The following is an 18,377-nucleotide window of genomic DNA, read 5'->3' as shown; positions in this document are numbered from 1 at the left end:
CAGCCCTGAAGATGTAGTCAGTCACTTCAGAATCAAAGAGGAAAAGGCAAGCATCAGTATTTGTGTTCAGGAGCTGCTGCCTTCTAGTTCTTAGATGCTCAGAGGGGAGCCTCCTACACTAGTCTCTGTGCACAAAGCCTAAAAGTGGTAACTCTCTCTAGAAATATCTTCTGAGATTTTCTCCCAGGGGAAAAGAAGAAAAGGTGGAGGGAGGGGCTATTGTCCAAGTAAAAAACATTTCAAGAGAGACGATGAGGCAAGTTCATTTGCATTGGATAATTAGAAAAAAAATAATTTCTAACTGTTCTCCTGTGCCCTTGTTCTCACTCACTCACTCACTATACTTCCCAATTGCTTTCTAATGTTGAAATCAGAAATTGTTTGTTTAGTGTATGGCTAAAAATGAAGGACTTAAAAGAATGTCAGTAAATCTGAGCCCTTAAATGTAACCCTTAGAAAGCAGATGAAAGCGTGTGGGCTACTCAGAGAACGAGAGAGAGAAGAGAGTGCCCAGGTACTTACTAATGAAGGGAAGAGTGGATTGCTATAGCTGTTCCGAGAAGCCTGTGGAAAGCTTCTAATTCTGCTGCTGAGGCCATATGTGTGCATGTGTACATACATTAAAATACTTATTTTTTCATAAACTCCCTTTGTGAAATATTTCTTGAGGAAAAACAACAGTGTTTAAGTATATTTGCTTGAAAAAATTGCTTCCAGTTTTTTGCTGTTGAGTTTGAAACATTTTAGAGCAGGGTTTTTGTCTGAGTTGGTTTTTTTGGTGTTTTTTGTTTTTCTGTTTTTTGTTTTTTTCATAAAGAGTAAGATTCAAGTACATCATTTCAACTGAGTACAAAAGCTTTCTTTTCCCCTTCTTTTAGCTAAAAATGTTCACAACATTCACTCCTTAAAGTAGTGTTTTCCAGTATTCTTTTTTCCTAAAGGAGTCAGAGTATAAGTCAATAAGAGTTGCAGTTTTAAATTTAATACTTGAAGTATGAGAATAATTAGTGTAACTTCAGTTTTTGCTATGTCTTAGGGATGGAGTGGAGTTGTTGATGGAAAGTCACTAAATAATAAAACAACTCTTCCAGAGGTCACATAAAAGATGGCTTATGGTCCTATCTTTCATTTCCTTTGTCTTATCTCACCAAAAGGTCTGATGATAATCAATTCCCAGCTTTGAAATATAATTGCATTGAATTTGGTTCAGTGCATCGTACTGACCTTATAGATCATTTCATTGCATCAACCTGCTGTTTTTGTGTCTATCATAGTGATATTTGTCCCTATGGGATTTGAACTGTTGATTTTTATTTGAAAGGGTTGCCATCCAGCTGAAACTGTTAAATAATGAGTTGAGTTTCTCTCTTCATTTTTTAACTCAACACATTGCTGGCATCCTCTCAAATGTTGCAGTAAGAGGTCTCCAAAGTTACTTTTGTCCTTTGCAGCGAGACATCAACTTGACATCTATTTTATGGTTTAAATCAGAGCCTTTGGCATAATTTTTGTGATTTTCTTTCAATCTGAATCATGGCTACTTAAGTAGTGTTGGCTGTATTCAGGTGGTACCCTCTGCTAATTCCACCCACATACAACTTAGGTTTTAATGGATGGTCAGAGAACATAAGAGGTACTCAGTCAGGGTCATGCTATATCAATATTCTCCTTAGAGAATTGTCTTTCCCTTGTGTTATTGTTCTTTAAGTAGATCATATCATAGAAATATAAACATAGAAGAATATATTATGCATCTAGAAAACATGTAAGTATGTTTAAAAATCAAATTAAGACACAAATTGCCCATCTTTCTTGAACCACTCTTGTTTGTTTTTTATAAAATAGGTGTTTGTGTGGTTTCACCATTGAAATAAAGGCATGAGAGTCAAACCTTGTAAATTCAACCTCCACTTTACTGTATAACTGTACATTACAGTGGTTTTCTCCTTTTTGTTGTCTAGGAAATTGGATAGAGAATAAAACCTCTGCCTTTTCAGAAGGCCCACTATCTAGATAGAAAGAGCCTGAGTCCTTTGAAGAGCAGATGCTACATCTGTGAAAGAGAAAATTACAATATTATTCACAGAATGCCACTAATATTTATATTCAACATAAAAGCAAATAATTATCTAGCAATTCTATTCACTGGACCAAAAAATTCTAGTGTCTATGATAATAATGCCTCATTGCTTTTGTTTAAATCTAGAGATTATGACTTTCGAATCTTTCTTTTTCAACTACACGGTGTGATTCCTAATATAAAATGGTACTACATTTCTTTACCTAGAGAAATGCATTTCAGTTAAGAATTATTCCCATCTTTTCTTTTAATCTGAGATAGAAAGGGTAAATATATTCTTATCTATGATCTTACTAGAAAATATAGTGTTGTGTTTATCATTTTTTATTATGCTTTTTAATACCCACAGTACCTAGTAAGTTTGAAATGTATTCCAGACTTGGAATTATTTTTCTGTTGCATGTTAAACTACTTGACTTGAATACTTTTTATGTGCTTTTGTTCAACTCCACATAGAAATTGTAGATTATTCATCTGAAATGAATGAATTTTAAATTATTTTAACTTTGCACTCTTGTATGACCTTCTGAGACCGGTTTTAAAGAACACACAGCTCTTTTTCCACTACACATTACCGATTTAATTTGTTTTGGATGCAAATACCATTTATCTTGTATTTTTTACAATGCCATGTTGTTTATTATACTTTGATAGATTCACAAATCATTTCTAGTTTTCTTTAAACAAGTGTATTTGGAAATTGTGATAGTTCAAGATGGTGAACTAGTTTGTGCCTTTTAAACCTTGATGGGTGAATACTAACTGTCTCACCATGTCATTTAAATGGCTGAGCATAATCCTCCTGATGCGATTCATGACATATATCCCAGAACAAACTTGTGTTTTCTTTTTTTATTTATTTTTTATTATGTTATGTTAATCACCATACATTATATCATTAGTTTTTGATGTAGTGTTCCATGATTCATTGTTTGCGTATAACACCCAGTGCTCCATTCAATAAGTGCCCTCTTTCAAATTTGTGTTTTCTTTTCAAGTACTCTAAAGTTTCAAATACCGCTTTCTTTATTTTACTCAGCAACAATCTGCAATTTATTTTTCTCCAGGAAAATCGAATCTGTTACTGCTTAGTATTCCTACCAGTTTGAAAAATGCGGTTTATATTGGCATTAGAGCAGTAATTTACATATATGGGATAACAAGAATACATGCCAGAAAAAGATCAACATAAAATGAAACACCAAAAAGCTGTTTTCCTTCAACAGCAACTCCGAGTGAGGCAAATAGAGAAATTGATGAGCATCTGCCCTGAATGCGTCACTTGTTTCTTCTAGGTGAAGTGTGACCAGTACTGGCCCAGTAGAGGCACAGAAACCCACGGGTTGGTGCAAGTGACGCTGCTTGATACGGTGGAACTGGCCACGTACTGTGTGCGGACATTTGCACTTTACAAGGTTTGCCTTTTATTTTTTCCCCCTCCGTTTCCCCTTTCCATTATTTAAAGAAAGCATCTTTTGAGAAATCAAATATCTTAAGACTTTAATCTTGATTCCACTGGCAACGGTGAAGAATGAAATAATTCTTCCATTATCACTCAGCAATTTTTCTCCTTGTCCAGTGATTTATAAGTAAATACGGAACTCTCACTCTGAACAGAAGTTTCCACAAATGAAGAATAGATGAAGAAGAGCTAATTCTTTCTGCAAATTACAACAGGTGCACTCCTGATAGTTATACCTAAAAAATATAATGCTTCTCACCTAAGAATGTTTATCTTCCTGAGCAAATAGTTGTCATTTACAAATAGCTTGGTGTTGATAGTTCCAAAGAGTGCATCTTCCCAAAGGTCATAGGGTAGGGGAAGGAATTAAGATAGCATATTTCCATGTTACCTCTTCCATGTTACTACTCATCACTACAATCTGAGGCTAAGAACACAGAATCTTACCCAGTCTTCCTGCTTCACAGAATGGGTCAAGCGAGAAGAGAGAAGTAAGACAATTCCAGTTCACTGCCTGGCCTGATCACGGCGTTCCAGAGCACCCTACACCTTTTCTAGCTTTCTTACGGAGAGTCAAAACCTGTAACCCTCCTGATGCAGGTCCCATGGTTGTACACTGCAGGTAAGAACCACTGAGAGCATTTGTTTTTCTCATAGTCAGAAGGTCCAAGAGGAAACAGAAAGCTAAATTGTTCCTCATTGGATATTCTCCTTCCAACTTTTTGATTCTCTGGGATAATAGATCTCTTTATAAATAATACAGTGGTTTTTAGTCAAATGAGGTCCATACTAACATTTGTAGAAAGGATTTGATATAGATGAATATGCCTCTCTGGAGGTGATAAGCAACTATGTATGGTTCATGCTATTTTCTCTTTGGAGCAAAAATAAATAAACATATAAACACAAAATTAAGTGTGCACATGGCAATAAATAGATGAAACAGAAAAGAGTTAAGAATCAATCTTGTGATTTGGTTCAAGTTTCATCTGTGTGAGGAATATTCTTTAGAAATGAGATAGATAGATGATAGATAGATAGATAGATAGATAGATAGATAGATAGATAGATAGAAAGAAAGATAGAGGAATTGCTTGACAAGTTCTTGTGGCTTGGGCTGATACAACCTTTTTACTATATATAGGAAAGAAAATTGCCGAACAAAATAATACTATAAATATAAAAGCTTTTTTTTTTAAAATTTTATTTATTTATTTGACAGACAGAGTACAATCGGGGGAGCGACAGGGAGAGGGAGAAGCAGGCTGCCACTGAGTAGAGAGCCCGACGTGGGGTTCGATCCCAGGACCCTGGGATCATGACCTGAGCCAAAGGCAAACGCTTAACTGATTGAGCTACCCAGGTGCCCCTAACTATAACAGCTTTTAGATACCTTCTACATATTAGTATTATCAAGTCACATATAGAAACTATACTAATCTGAGTTTTAAAAATTTAATATAATATAAAGACCTATATTTTGGAAGAATTTATTTTATGTACTTGGAGGTAATAAGCCTGTATTTCTTTTGAAATGTTGTATAATTTATGATTATTTTTTACTTAATGCTGAGTAACAATCTTTATATCACCACTCAGATTCTACTACAAATGTGTTTATACATTTTTACTATTTAACTGATTTCTTACCACTTCCTTAGTTCTTCTCAAGTATCATTATGAACATATTACTAAAGATACCTAATCAGATTCTATATATTACTATACAAACTTATAATTCATATAATCCATAATAGTTCTTTGTAAATTGGGTACTTCAAATATGAGAGAATATGATTTTTTGCACAGACAAGTAAAATTGCTGTGGGTAAGTATATATGAAAAAAAGAAAGCATCTATCATAAACCACTTCTATCATCACTTAATAGTATAATTCTTTCATATCCCATATTATACTTGAGCATAATACAGTGGATCCTAAAAATGCCTCTGTTTTTACAAAAAGATGGGGACAACAGATAGAGCAGAATAAAAGCAGTAAAATTCACCTGACTAACCCATGCTACAGTGGTAATTGTTAAACAGCAGCCTAGCAGGTTTTGAACAAGGAGATGTTTTATTTCTCTTTCCCAACAATTTTTCCCCAACAAAAACTAATAACACCACATTATATTTATAGAGTATTTTACAAATTCCAAAGCACTGTCCCATGCTTTTCTCTGTTTGATGTTCTTAAAGGTATGTCGGATCAAGAGAAGAGAGCAGAAGAGAAGCTACAGGGTTTGGTTCAAGTACTGAGAGCTAGGAAGCCAGACATAGTCTGGCTCATGTTTTATAATCTAGTACTTACTTCTCTGGAACTGACACTATGTTGCAGTGTTTTGCATGGTTCTGAAACACTAGAAATTATTTTTCTTAATTTGAGCCAATGCTCTTGCATCTTGACAGCAGATTTCTGGTTCTCCTGCCTGTTGGTTTCGGCAGGCACTAGTTTGACCAGTCGGTATACTCTGTCATATATCCTTCTTCACATATGTCAAAGAGTCACTGTGCTTGGTGACATGTCCCCACCCCTGCTTGGCACCAGCTCCACTTGATTATGAAGATCACACATGAAATGTTTTCACATGAATTTTGGCTGCAGGATAGGGAAACAGGAAGTTTGGGCTCACTGAAGAAAGGTTGCCCTCATATTCCTAAAGGCGAAAATGCAGTTCACACAGAAATACACATACAGTGATATATACACAAGCACACACACACACATTGAGATATATATAAATACAGATAAAAATGAAGTAAACCTAACTTGTACGTTCTCACAAAACATTGTATTTGCATTACAGTTTGAAATACAGCATGTTCCCTGTCTGAAAATATGCTTCCCGTTCCTGTAAATTAAAGTGGAGGACCTGGGATACTCGATGGAGTGATTGATTGACTGATAATTTAAAAACACAATTTATGCTCTGTTGATCTTAAGCAAGGTGTAAGGCTTTATGCTAGATACTTAGTTGGGTCCAGAAAAGTTTGCAGGCAAGAAGGAGAGATGAGATAAATAGCTATATGCATTATTTTGAGAATATACATACACTCCTATACCCCCGCACCCCGATGTTATGTCAAGCCACCTGGACTCACCTCTGAGAGATACAGACAACTTCGGAGAAATAAGGAAACAAAGATGAATGTGCAGAGCTAATAGCAGTTGACATTTGGAAGTGCTGTGCCTGAGGCTCTGGAGAAGCTTTGTATTAAACAGAAAAGTAGGTATATCAGTAGAAGAAATTTATTAGTGACTTTGAAACAATGAGGGAAAGATGCAGCATAAACTGAGCTCTGAGAAATGATCTGTGCTCACCCATAAGTTATCTCATGTGTCTGTGAGAAATCCTGGCCATGTCCACACTGTTACCATGCAAATCAGCATGAATCACTGACGTGGATACAGTGTATGTTAAAACCTCAGAGCACAATTTTTCTGATGGAGTGGCAGAGAAAAGTCACTGCAGACAAAAACGGCTTGTGTGGAACCCAAGAAATGCTAGTTTAGAAATCATCTCTAAGCAGGAAGAAACTTTGCAGAAACCCACAATTGACAAGTAACAGAGTTATCAATGACAGTAATCATGACCCTGTTGTAAATAATCACACAAATACTCTGGAATTTAGTAAATACTGTATTTCATGTTGTGATTTCTCCTATGATGGATTTGACTTTTTTTCCCTCTGTTATGAAGAAGTAGTGACGAAGTCAAACCCAAGCCTTCTGCCAAACAGATCCTGTGAGAATGAAGGAAGTTTTAAATGAAGTCTGGTAGTAGTACAAACAGAGGGGGGAGGGGGCAGAAAAAGAGAAGATTCATGTTCCTCCAGTAGTTCTGTCTGGTGATAAATGTGCCAGGACTAAAAAGAGCTACTATGAATAAGAGAAATTCTAACAGTCAGGAGTAAGAAAGAGCTAGGAGGATAGCCTAGTGGTAATCACAGACAAGGCTAGGGTCTACCATATTTCTAGAAGAATGGTTCTACAGGCCTAGGAAGAAAGACCAGCTCTAGCTATCAACCAGTTCATACAGAGCCTATAAACTCCACATTAAGAGCACACACGCTGGGGAGAGACTGCCTGGGTGAAATGCTGGATTGTTTGCTTATGGGCTGTGTGACTTTGGGCAAGTTACCTCCTATCTGCTATCCTGTATTTCTTTACCTGTAAGTGGGGTGATCTCTCCACAGCAGTAAGAGTTTCATGAAGATGAAGTGAAATAATATGAAATGATAAAGCCCTTAGAACAATGTCAAATAATTATTAGCATATTAATTATTGAATAAGTTTTAAAAGCTGTATATATATATATGTATATATATATATATATTTACACTCAAGAGAAAATAATCAACATTAACTTGGATATAATCTATGCGACTGAGCTGTGTATCCTATGAATAAACAGATGTTTCTAAATATGCAGTATTTAATCTAACAGATTTTTAAAAAGTTAGATGTTTTCCATCATGGTAGTTCCGTCAAATTTTCTCCAGTGACAGAGAACATTTTCTCATTTCCTATGAGATAGAATCATTTATAATAACAAATCTGTGTTCTTGAAGACCTGAGAAACCACTGAACTCTTAAGAGGATACTGTTAAGGATGCATCCTTAAGAGGATACCGTTAAGGAAATTAATGAGGTGGTTCTTGATGCCATCAAGATGATGTTTGAACTTAGCATTGTGTTCCTGGCCCTTTATAATCTAGGCTGATGTCTCCCTCATGCCTCATTGTTCCCTCTCTTAGCCACCTACCGCTAGCTACACATTCCAAATACTTTCATCTCTGTCTCTTGGTAAATGATATTTATACACTCTAGAATTTCACGTGTTCCCCTCTCCACCTGCTGATGTTCAATCCTGTTTCCTAATCCACCTCAAGTAACACAAGTAACACTTGCCATGTGTATTGCAAAGGTTGCAAACTGACCTCAGATGGTTTTGTTTACATCCATGGTAATTTTTTTTTTTAATTTGAACTTGAATGCCTTTAAGCTGGAATGCAGTATCCAGTTTTCCAAACCTTCCCAATCCCTATTGTTTTACACATGGCTCAACTCATCCATTTATAGGGATTACTTCATATTGTAAATATCTGAGTTGAAATTCTGGAAAATTCTTTTAAGCTCATTTCCCATTTCTCTTCCTGCAGAAAGAATTAAACACTGTATTCTTTGAGATCTCATAAAATAGGTTCACACTTAGAATATTAAATGTGTACAGATCACATATGCCTTGAAATCCCAAAGGGCATGGCCAATGGGATTATGCACATTTGTATCCAAGCTCTTACATCATAGTAGGCGCTCAATAATTGCTTTCTGAAGTTAATTGAATTCCATGGGGTGTTTTAGAAGCTTTTATAGAAACAGTAAGATCATTTCAGGGCTGAACTGTTTTTTGTTTGTTTGTTTGTTTAACATGAGACTGTATTTTTCTGGTATTTCTTATGAGAATTTAATTGTTTTAAATTGCCTTTGTCTTTCTTTCTTTTTTTTTTTTTTTGCCTTCATCTTTCTTATACCTATTTCTGAGTCCCCTTTTCTACAACTCTTTTATGTCCTTTTTCATATGCTCTCCATTCCATGATTAAAGATAGACACAGCTCCCTGTTTTTTATCCATAATAATAGTTAAACATCCTGTACCCTTAATCGACAGCAAATACTCTTTCTTCTCAACTGGACAGGCCCTATTCTAAGTGTTTTACATGTGTTAATGTTTTTTATATATGAATCATCTTCAGAGGTAGGAACCTTATTTTCCCATTTTACACAAGAAGAAACAGAGCCCAAGGAAGACCAACTTCCTCGCCTGAGCTCATGTCACTAGTGATGGCCACCGTGTGCCCTAGGCTGCCTGTGCCCATCGACCAAGTGAGCCTGAGCCTGTGCCGTAGTGATGGCCGCTGTGTGCCCTAGGCTGCCTGTGCCCATCAACCAAGTGAGTTTTCCAGCCTCAAGATCACTTGCTGGTCCTCACCTCCATCTTTGGCCACCACTTGGAAGACATTGCATTTTTTAAGCCTATCCTGATGACCTGGTCAAAATGAGCCACTCATTTCTTTCTGCTCCCACATCACATGGCCATCTTCTAGCCTTTATTTTACTCATTCTGTAGCAAGGGTAATTGTTAGTATGTGAGTCTTTTCTACCCCTTAATCATTTTAGAATAGTCACAGTGGCTACCCATTACTGAGCCATCACCGTTTTCCAATATCACTCAGCACTTAAGGGATCACTCGTTTAATCCACAAAACAGTATGTTTTATTTGTGAGGAGCATTAAGCACAGGGAGTTTGTAAATTTGGCCCGTTTCAAAGTCCTCGACCTGTTTACTCATCATCATATCTAGTTCTGACTTTTCTCGTTGCAGAGACTACCTTAGTTCCTTACACTTACCTCCTTAATATGTATTTGTTAACTGAATGGTTGTCAGATGGATATTTGCCATAACCTCTTCACATATATCTATGCAGTACATGAATAGAGACATGCAGTATTTTTCTCCTTACTTCTAAATTTTGATTTTGAAAGAAACTAAGGGACAGAACTTTCAAGCTATTTATTAAGTTTTGATTTTCATAGAGGTCATATGTTACATTTCCCTATATTGTTTCACTCTTCCTCTTAGAAAACAAAGAAGTCTTTTTCCCTTTTCTCCATATTGAGCCCCATTCTTTATGTTGTTCTATAGAAGAATTTGTGGTTTATATTTTACTAGTGCCAAAGCAATATGACAACTGATTTGAATTCGCTTTTTAAGAATGAATAAATTGGGGTGAAGCCATAATTTCAATGTGTCAATTATAAACCCTTTACCCATGGTACTAACTCTGAGTCATGGTTAACCCTTTTTAGGATGAAGGGAATACATTATCTTTATAGGAGAAATTTATTTGTGGATAAATATGAAGGAAGGGATAGATCAAGACCCCCTAAATCTGCCTTCTAAATGAGAAGATTCCAAGAAGAGTAAAATAGACCTTAAGGATAATTAAAGTCATGTACATCGTAGAATCAAACCAGTCTTTAAAACCAGAAAGAATAAGGGCGCCTGGGTGGCTCAGTCAGTTAAGTGTCTGCCTTCAGCTCAGGTCATGATCTGGGGTCCTGGGATTGAGCCCCGCATCGGGCTCCCTGCTGAGCGCTTTTCCCTCTCCCTCTGCCCCCCCCACTTGCACCCTCTCTCTCTCATCCCCACAAAAAAATAAATAAAATCTTAAAAAATAAAACCACAAGGAATAGGAACTGAGGGCTAGATGTAGATTAATAATGTTTTGGAAGCATCAATGGACCACTAAGTGTGGTCTGATAAAAATCAAATGATAATTTGGGGTTAGAAAGATTCATAAGATCCAACTTTGTTAATACTTTTTGACTTTATAGGTGAAAGCACAAGCAAGAAACTACTTAGATCATATTTACAACATAATCATTTACTTCTAATATCAGACTAATATTGACAAAAATAGCCTTTTCAAGGTAAAAAGGTTTTGGAAACCAGGTAAAAACATTTTGGAAAATGTTGCATATGATCATAAAAATAAAAGACTTTGTGATCCAAAGGAGCTCAAAGTGCTATGGAAAATTGTTTAATGCATTTTAACCACTTATTCTAAATTCCATCCTTTATTTTCCCCAATGTTCCATTCAAATATCTCTTTAGAGCAGAGACCACAAGTATTGCCAAAGTATATGATAGTTTTGAGATGCTGACAAGTGCAAACCATAGACCCATATTTTCCTTAAACCTGGGATTCATTTTCATGTATAAATTAATAAGAGAATCTAGCCTTCTGTAGTTGAAAGACTGGATGGTTAAAAATACCAACATCTCTCGATAAGAAAATGAGTGGAATATACAAATTGTATCCTTATTTATGGAAACATTTTAAGGTGAGGAGAAGTGATTTTACCACATTGAAGCTATTGTGTAGGTTCTGTTCTTATATACTAATAATTGGGCATACAGAGCAAATTCTTAATTTATGAAACAACATGGTGATATAAATCAGGAGGTCAGATCTTCAATAGTTTGATGACACAGTCCTATAGGAGAAAACTGTCTTAGATGCAGTGAAATAATTTAAGAGTAATTGAACCCAAAGAAAACAAAAGGAATTTCATAATGGCTTCAGTAGGTATAAAATATAAAACTTGCACAGAAGGTGTTTGGGGTACTAGGGGGAGAATTCCGGCTACCTGATGAAATGGAAAATTTCCTAGAGGAGAGTATTGTAAGAAACAACTAAAGTCAGTGTCAGGTATCAGGGGTGGATCCTGAGAATCCCTGCAAGGGCACCTGGGAAACTGTCACCTCTCCATTTCCATCTCATGCCCAAGAATAACAACCAAGTTACTTTTGTGTAGGGAAGTGGCCATTGACAGAGCATCTTTCCATCATCTATTTTATTTAGTCTTTACAGCAAAAATAGTAGGGGTATATTATTACCATCTCCACACTACAGATAAGGAAATTGAGACTCTGAGAAGTTAAATGACTTGCTGAAGACCATATACCCGACTCGTAAGTAGAAAGTCTGATTGAGAACCCATGTTTTATGATTCAAGGTCCTCTCCTCTTTGTCTACACCATACTGCTGTTTTCTATTTTGCCCAATTTATGTTATACAAATGAGAGCAGAACTGTCCCCTGCCCACAACAGAGATGGCTTTTAACAGGTCCAAAATCCCCTTTGGGGACAGCATTAAATGGTGGTTAGTATTAAAAATCATTTGAAATCAGCTTACTAGAGCTCAAATCCCAGCTGCACTGTTCACTGCAATTTATTTAACCTTTCTAAACTTCAATTTCCTGATCAGTAAGGTAAGGATAATAGTAGTATGTCCCTCACAGTATTGTGTATAAAGATTAAATAAGATGATATGTGTAAAGTGACAATTAGCCAGGTACCTGCCACATAGAAAGAAGTCAATAAATATTCATACTAATAGATGTTTTTGTTGTCATTGTTTTACCTTACATAAAAGTTGGCTTATTTAAATCGGTTCTCTTACTATCAAACAGCAAAGAACATTATCACATTATCACATTTTTCTGAAGTGTGGATTTTGTATGTAATTTGTAACTTAGAAGAGTAGAAAACGTATGGGTGTGTGTATATACATATATTAACCTAGGTGAGTGGCAACTATTTAACGCTTTAAAATTTGGTGGCTCAGTCAGTTAAGCAACTGCCTTCGGCTCAGGTCATGATCCTGGAGTCCTGGGATCGAGTCCCGCATCGGGCTCCCTGCTTGACGGGGAGTCTGCTTCTCCCTCTGACCCTCTTCCCTCTCATGCTCTCTATCTCTCATTCTCTCTCTCTCTCAAATAAATAAATAAATAAAATCTTTAAAAAATAAATAAATAAATAAATAAAATTTAACACTTTAAAAACACGTAATAGTACATGTAGTAATTATTTCATTGCACTTTAAAAATCTTGTTAAAATACATTGTTACTATAAAACAAGCTTTTCAACCTCAACACCATTGATATTTGGGTCATATAATTTTTGTTGTGGGAGACTGCCCTGTGCATTGAAGGATGCTTCTCAGCATCCTTGGCCTCTGCCCACCAGATGCCAGTAGCATGCCCCAAGGATTGTGACAATCAAAAATGCCCTCAGACATTGCCAAATGTCCCCTTGGGAGCAAATTCACCCCTGGCTGAACCATTGCTATATGGCAGCTAATCTGATCTTTGATGGTGCAGAATGTATGCATCCAAATGATAGCCCACCTCAAAGCTTTAAAGCTTGAAAACACTTCTTTGAATGGCATCCTCATTTTAAACATTGAGAAGACTTCTTTATGAGACTTCCCTTAAGAATCCCTTTTTAGAGCATACAGTGAGCTAGGTTCATTACTTGAAAAATCAGCCAATAATACCCTCTACCTTGGCCACCCAAACCATACAAACTCAAGATGACGCTACATATCTCTTGGCACTTAAAAAAGTAAATAAATAAATAATCCAACCTCAAGGATGAATATATGCCACCATTAGGGAATTCAAAAGAACAGGTGACAGGCTCTTAACTCTACTGCCAAAAAGGAGTTTCAAAAAGTACTTTTGCTCCATGGCGGCAAATTAATGCAGCAGTAATAAATCTTCAGCCTCCCAAGGTGGCTACTTCTAAGGGCCATGGTCTTTGGGTCTGACAAGTGCTGTTTTTTTTTTGTTTTTGTTTTTGTTTTTGTTTTTTGCTAGTATATTAGTCACATTGCTTCATATTCATGCTTGGTATGGATGTCTAGCATTCTGGAAGTTCAAAACATTAAACCTTAGGAATGCCTTTAAGTGGCATATGACTTAGTAGCTGTCCCCTTTTTCAGTCTCTAGTGGAAGCCAAAGATAAAAGATTAGATGGATGGAAGACAAGTGAGTCATAATGCAAGACCCCCTGCCCAAACATAAAGGCCCTAAAAATCCCTTGCTCTTTGATTTTTTGGGGGGTATATATTCTGGGACAGCACATTCTATTTTTAAATCAAAGAGTTTGTTGAAGATAAGTTTCTTGTGAAATAATTAAACACTTCCATTTATTTATTTTTTGTAGTCCTTCTTCCAAAGAGCTTGAGCTGTCTCTCTCTTTTTCTCTCTTTCTCCATCCCACCTCCCTCCATACTTTTCCCACCTCCCACCCCCCCAAAAAGAATCCTTCTCCACCTTTCAGTCCCCCAAGAGAGGGACAGTGGTTAAGACTTTCACTGATATATCTAAATTGACTAGATGAGATGGGGCAGGGTTAACTGTAGCTCTTCCATTCTTTTTTTTTCTTAAGATTTTATTGATTTATTTGACAAAGAGAGAGACAGTGAGAGAGGGAACACAAGCAGGGGGGAGAGGGAGAAGCAGGCTTCCCGCGGAGCAGGGAGCCCGATGAGGGGCTCAGTCCCAGGATCCTGGGATCGTGACTTGAGTCGAACACAGATGCTTAACGGCTGAGCCACTCAGGGGCCCCCTGTAGTTCTTCCATTCTGATAAGAAAAGCTGAACATCTACTTGCTCAAATTCATTTTAACACCTGAAAAGAAAGGATTTTGAGAATTATGATCTTTTTGAGAAAATATTTCTTTTCCATTTATCTGGTTTTTTCATTTGTCTCAGATTGGGTTGGTTTTGAGCATTGGATCTTAAAAAAAAAAAAAAGTTGTGACCATATTTCTGTTTCTGTTATAGCTGTGTGCCTTAGGAATTGGTGACCTTTCTGAGATGGAGGGTATAGCTATCAGTCAACCACCACTGCTTATAAATACCAACCCAAACTTACTGGCTTAAAACCACCACAATCTGTTATTTCTCACAGTTCTGTGGGTTGACTTGGGGCCAGGAAGTGGTCTTCTGCTGGCCTCTCCTGAGCTGTCCTTTGCAGCCAGCTGGAAGGCCTGGGAAAGCTAGCTTGTCCCCCTCCCCATGATACTGCATCCTGGTCTGGTGGTCTCAGAGTTCTGGGGAATCAAAGGAGAAGCTTCTGAGGCCTTTTGAGGCCAAACCTTGGAAGTCACACATCATCACTTTCACCACACTCTTTTGCTCAAAGCAAGGCAGGGGCCATCCAGTATTCAGGGGGTAATGAAACAGATTCCACTTCATGATAGGAGAAGCAACAAATGATGTGTGACTTCATTTATCCCGGCACTGAGTTCTATGTCAATGAACCTTATTTACTGGACACATAGAGCTCTTCTCTCCATTCCTGCCAGCCTGGCTAAGTTCACAGTAAATGTTCCTCCTAAGGAGTAAAATCCCCAGGCCCACACTAAAATACAGAGGGTTTGTTGTTGTTGTTGTTGATACATGAAATAGGTTTAAAAAAAAAAGTAGAAGGAAAGTCTATGCAATTTGTTTCGTAACTGCTACCTGATTCTTTTTCTGAAATATCAACATCTGTGCTAGGAGAAATTTATATTCTTTAATCCCATTTCATCCTATTTCAAAAATAATTTCTTTACATCTTTCTGTAATTTAGGAATTATTAGAGTTCATAGGCTTCTTTTTAAAATAAAAAATTCCAGGAATATGATTCATTCACAGTGAATCATAGACCTGGAAGGGACATCTCAAGCTTCCCAAATAAATCCTCTTTCCCCTTTCCTTCTCTCTCTTTTCTCTTTCTCTTGCCTTCTTCCTCTCTACCTCCCCACCTTCCCTTCCCTTTTCCACTCCATCTCTTTAATTTCAGAGATAAGAAAATAAAATGAGGCCCAAGGAGGTTGACAATTTTCCCATAGACTCTTTCTGGACTCAAGTCTTCTGACTCTTCCAATATATTTCCCACTGCATTATAGTCCTTTTAATTTTGATCCGGTTAATTTGATTAAGGAGTCCCTTAACATTTTCTGCCTGAATTAGGAAAATAGCCAGAAAGCACCTATATAACAGCAGGGACCCATTATGTTTGAAACTAAGATGGTCAGAATAGGTAATTTTGATGCATTAGAGCCAATTAAGTGTCACAGATCTTTAAGACCATGACTGATTGAAAGAAGGGTTGGGGGTAGCTGGGCAGCAGCCTGGATGTGCCGGGCACCCAGGTGGTCCGTAAGGCCAGCGCAGCAGAAAATGGTAGAGGGATTGCCACAGGGAGAGGGAGAGAATGTTAGAGATAAATTCCTCTTACTTCGCAGTAATGCCTGGAGCCATGATGGTGAAAACCACTCAGGCCACTAAAAATGACTTTACATGCTGGTTTGGCAGCCCTGCCCTGGTTCGGACTGCAGCCTTATGTGTCTGCAGCTCCCCTGGAGCTCCAGCCTGGCTGTGCCATGGCTGTAGTGTGAGCTTTTTAGTGGCCATATGCCTGGGAGGCTCATCATCCACAATTTCCTCATCCCAGACTCCAGCCAAGTACAGCAGATGCTATTGTTACCTCTTCTATTGAATAAAGTAGGAAGCAAAGAGAGAAAGAAATTTGTCAATATTGTTTTTCTGCTGGAATCGAAATAAAAACTGTGTGTGGTATATTGTCTGATAGTCACCCATGTGCCAAATCCCCATTTTGTGTAACACACTTACATAAGATAAGAATCTGCCCCTATATTTCTTAACATAATGTAAATGACCTTCTCCATTCTACTGTAAATGTGTTATAATTATAGCCATTCAGGCTTCTCAATTTGAATTTGTGCTTTTTCTTGCTTCTGACCATGCCATCTGCTGGAATCACTTATATTTCTTTCACACACTCACAGTGTTTGTTATATGCCCTAAATCTAGCTGTGCAAAACTCCGAAATCTTTTATGTAAATAAACAAATGTTTAGCAAGTATTTTTAAATACTTTGCTTTGATAAGTAGCATTAATAAGGTACATTTGTGTTTCTAAAGAAAGTACAGCTGCTGAGATAATTTCTTGCAGAAATGTATGAAGTAACACCAAAATCAGAAGAGAATCTTGAAATAAATTCCTGCATGTATAAATGGTTTCTGTGCTGAAGATAAACTAAATGATGATAAATTAAGCAAACAGGAAGTCTCTTTTTGGCATAGAACATACCTGAGGTGGGGTGGTGGTGGAAGGAGGTCTTAAAACTCTACTAAGCCCCCAGACCACCCCCCCACAATGTTACCCTATCAAACCTTTTCAGCCTGAATAGGACACCGATGACCCTGCGGAGTCCTGTTGATTTCCACTGTTCTGTTCTTACTAGCCTGGCTAGGTGCACTGTGAATTTCCTTCACAGGACGGGAGAAGAAAAACAAAACCCTGTGTATAACCCAAAACACAGGTTCTTTGCCAATCTATGAAATAAGAAAGCAGAAAAAAAAGCCATTTAATATCTTCCAGAATTGCTACCTAAATTTTGGCTATCATCACCTTTTTTTTTTTTAATTTCCTGATTTCTTTTTTCCTTTTGGATCCATAACTGCCCCCAGATCTGTATGGAAGAGATGTGGGTCGGAATGCCTTTTTCTATCTGTACTTTTTCACCTCATTGCCATGGTCTCTAGCCATAAAGAGCAGGGCTAAGCAAGCAGAACCTCCTTTTGCCACTGAGGCTAGGCTGTTAACACAATTTGACCTACCCATTGCCTGATACAGATTGAGAATGCTGGGTTTTTTATTACACTATGCTTTGAAACTAAGCTCAATTTGAATACTATATGTGAATATAGAAAATAAATATATGAAAGATGCAACCTCAGTAGGTCACAGTAGTAAGCCTCTAAATTTTATCAAGAGCCAAAGTTGTTAGATTTTAATGTGGACAAAAGAGGACCATAGATTGAGGCAAAATATGAGGCATGTTTCACATATGTCTTAGAACCCTAGTGAAAATCAAACTTCTTAGAGTAGTTCATACATAGTAGGGAATTTAAAAATGCAAGGCAACAAATGAAGCTCTTAGATCTTAAAGATTTTACTGTAAGTATATGCTAATAAGAACTACTCAGAATTCCATGACTTTCACTCCATATTTGTCTTTCAAGCTAAGAAATGAAAATTACACATCTAGAAAATTAAGAGATATTGGACTGCCCTAAAATTATGAAATCTTGTGCAAATCACTTGCCTGCCTATCTATTCCTCTAGGAAGGTAAAGAACAATCTGGTCCTTTGCCAAAGGCATCTTTTCTACATGGAAAAACTGCATAAAATTTGGTAGATTAAACAGTTCTTGGTGATGATGATGATGATGATTAGGTATTTTGGTTTTATGAAAGATGTTTTCTCTACCTTCAAATTCAGTCCCAACTTGGGTTCACAGGTGAACAGTCACTGTAGAAAAACAAGTACTGTGTGATCTCTCATATGTGGAATCTAAAACACACACACACACACACACACACACACACACACACACACACACACA

At 37.1% G+C, this 18,377-nt stretch overlaps 1 protein-coding gene across 24 annotated transcripts in view; it reads left to right on the top strand.

Moving 5' to 3' along the window:
- The window catches only part of PTPRD (protein tyrosine phosphatase receptor type D), a 758,123-nt gene that overhangs the window by 705,512 nt on the left and 34,234 nt on the right, over nt 1–18,377 (top strand). For all 24 annotated transcript variants that reach the window (XM_073880761.1, XM_073880763.1, XM_073880782.1 and 21 more), the window contains 2 exons: nt 3,376–3,495; nt 4,010–4,164. In XM_073880761.1, the coding sequence (XP_073736862.1) occupies nt 3,376–3,495; nt 4,010–4,164 (275 nt within the window). The remainder of the gene's footprint in view (nt 1–3,375; nt 3,496–4,009; nt 4,165–18,377) is intronic.

The sequence above is a fragment of the Callorhinus ursinus genome, unplaced genomic scaffold (genome assembly GCF_003265705.2).
Source record: "Callorhinus ursinus isolate GAN/ISIS: 27379988/994484 unplaced genomic scaffold, GSC_fseal_2.0 scaffold39, whole genome shotgun sequence".
Taxonomy (NCBI): Eukaryota; Metazoa; Chordata; class Mammalia; order Carnivora; family Otariidae; genus Callorhinus; species Callorhinus ursinus.
This window is presented reverse-complemented; position numbering and strand designations above follow the sequence as displayed.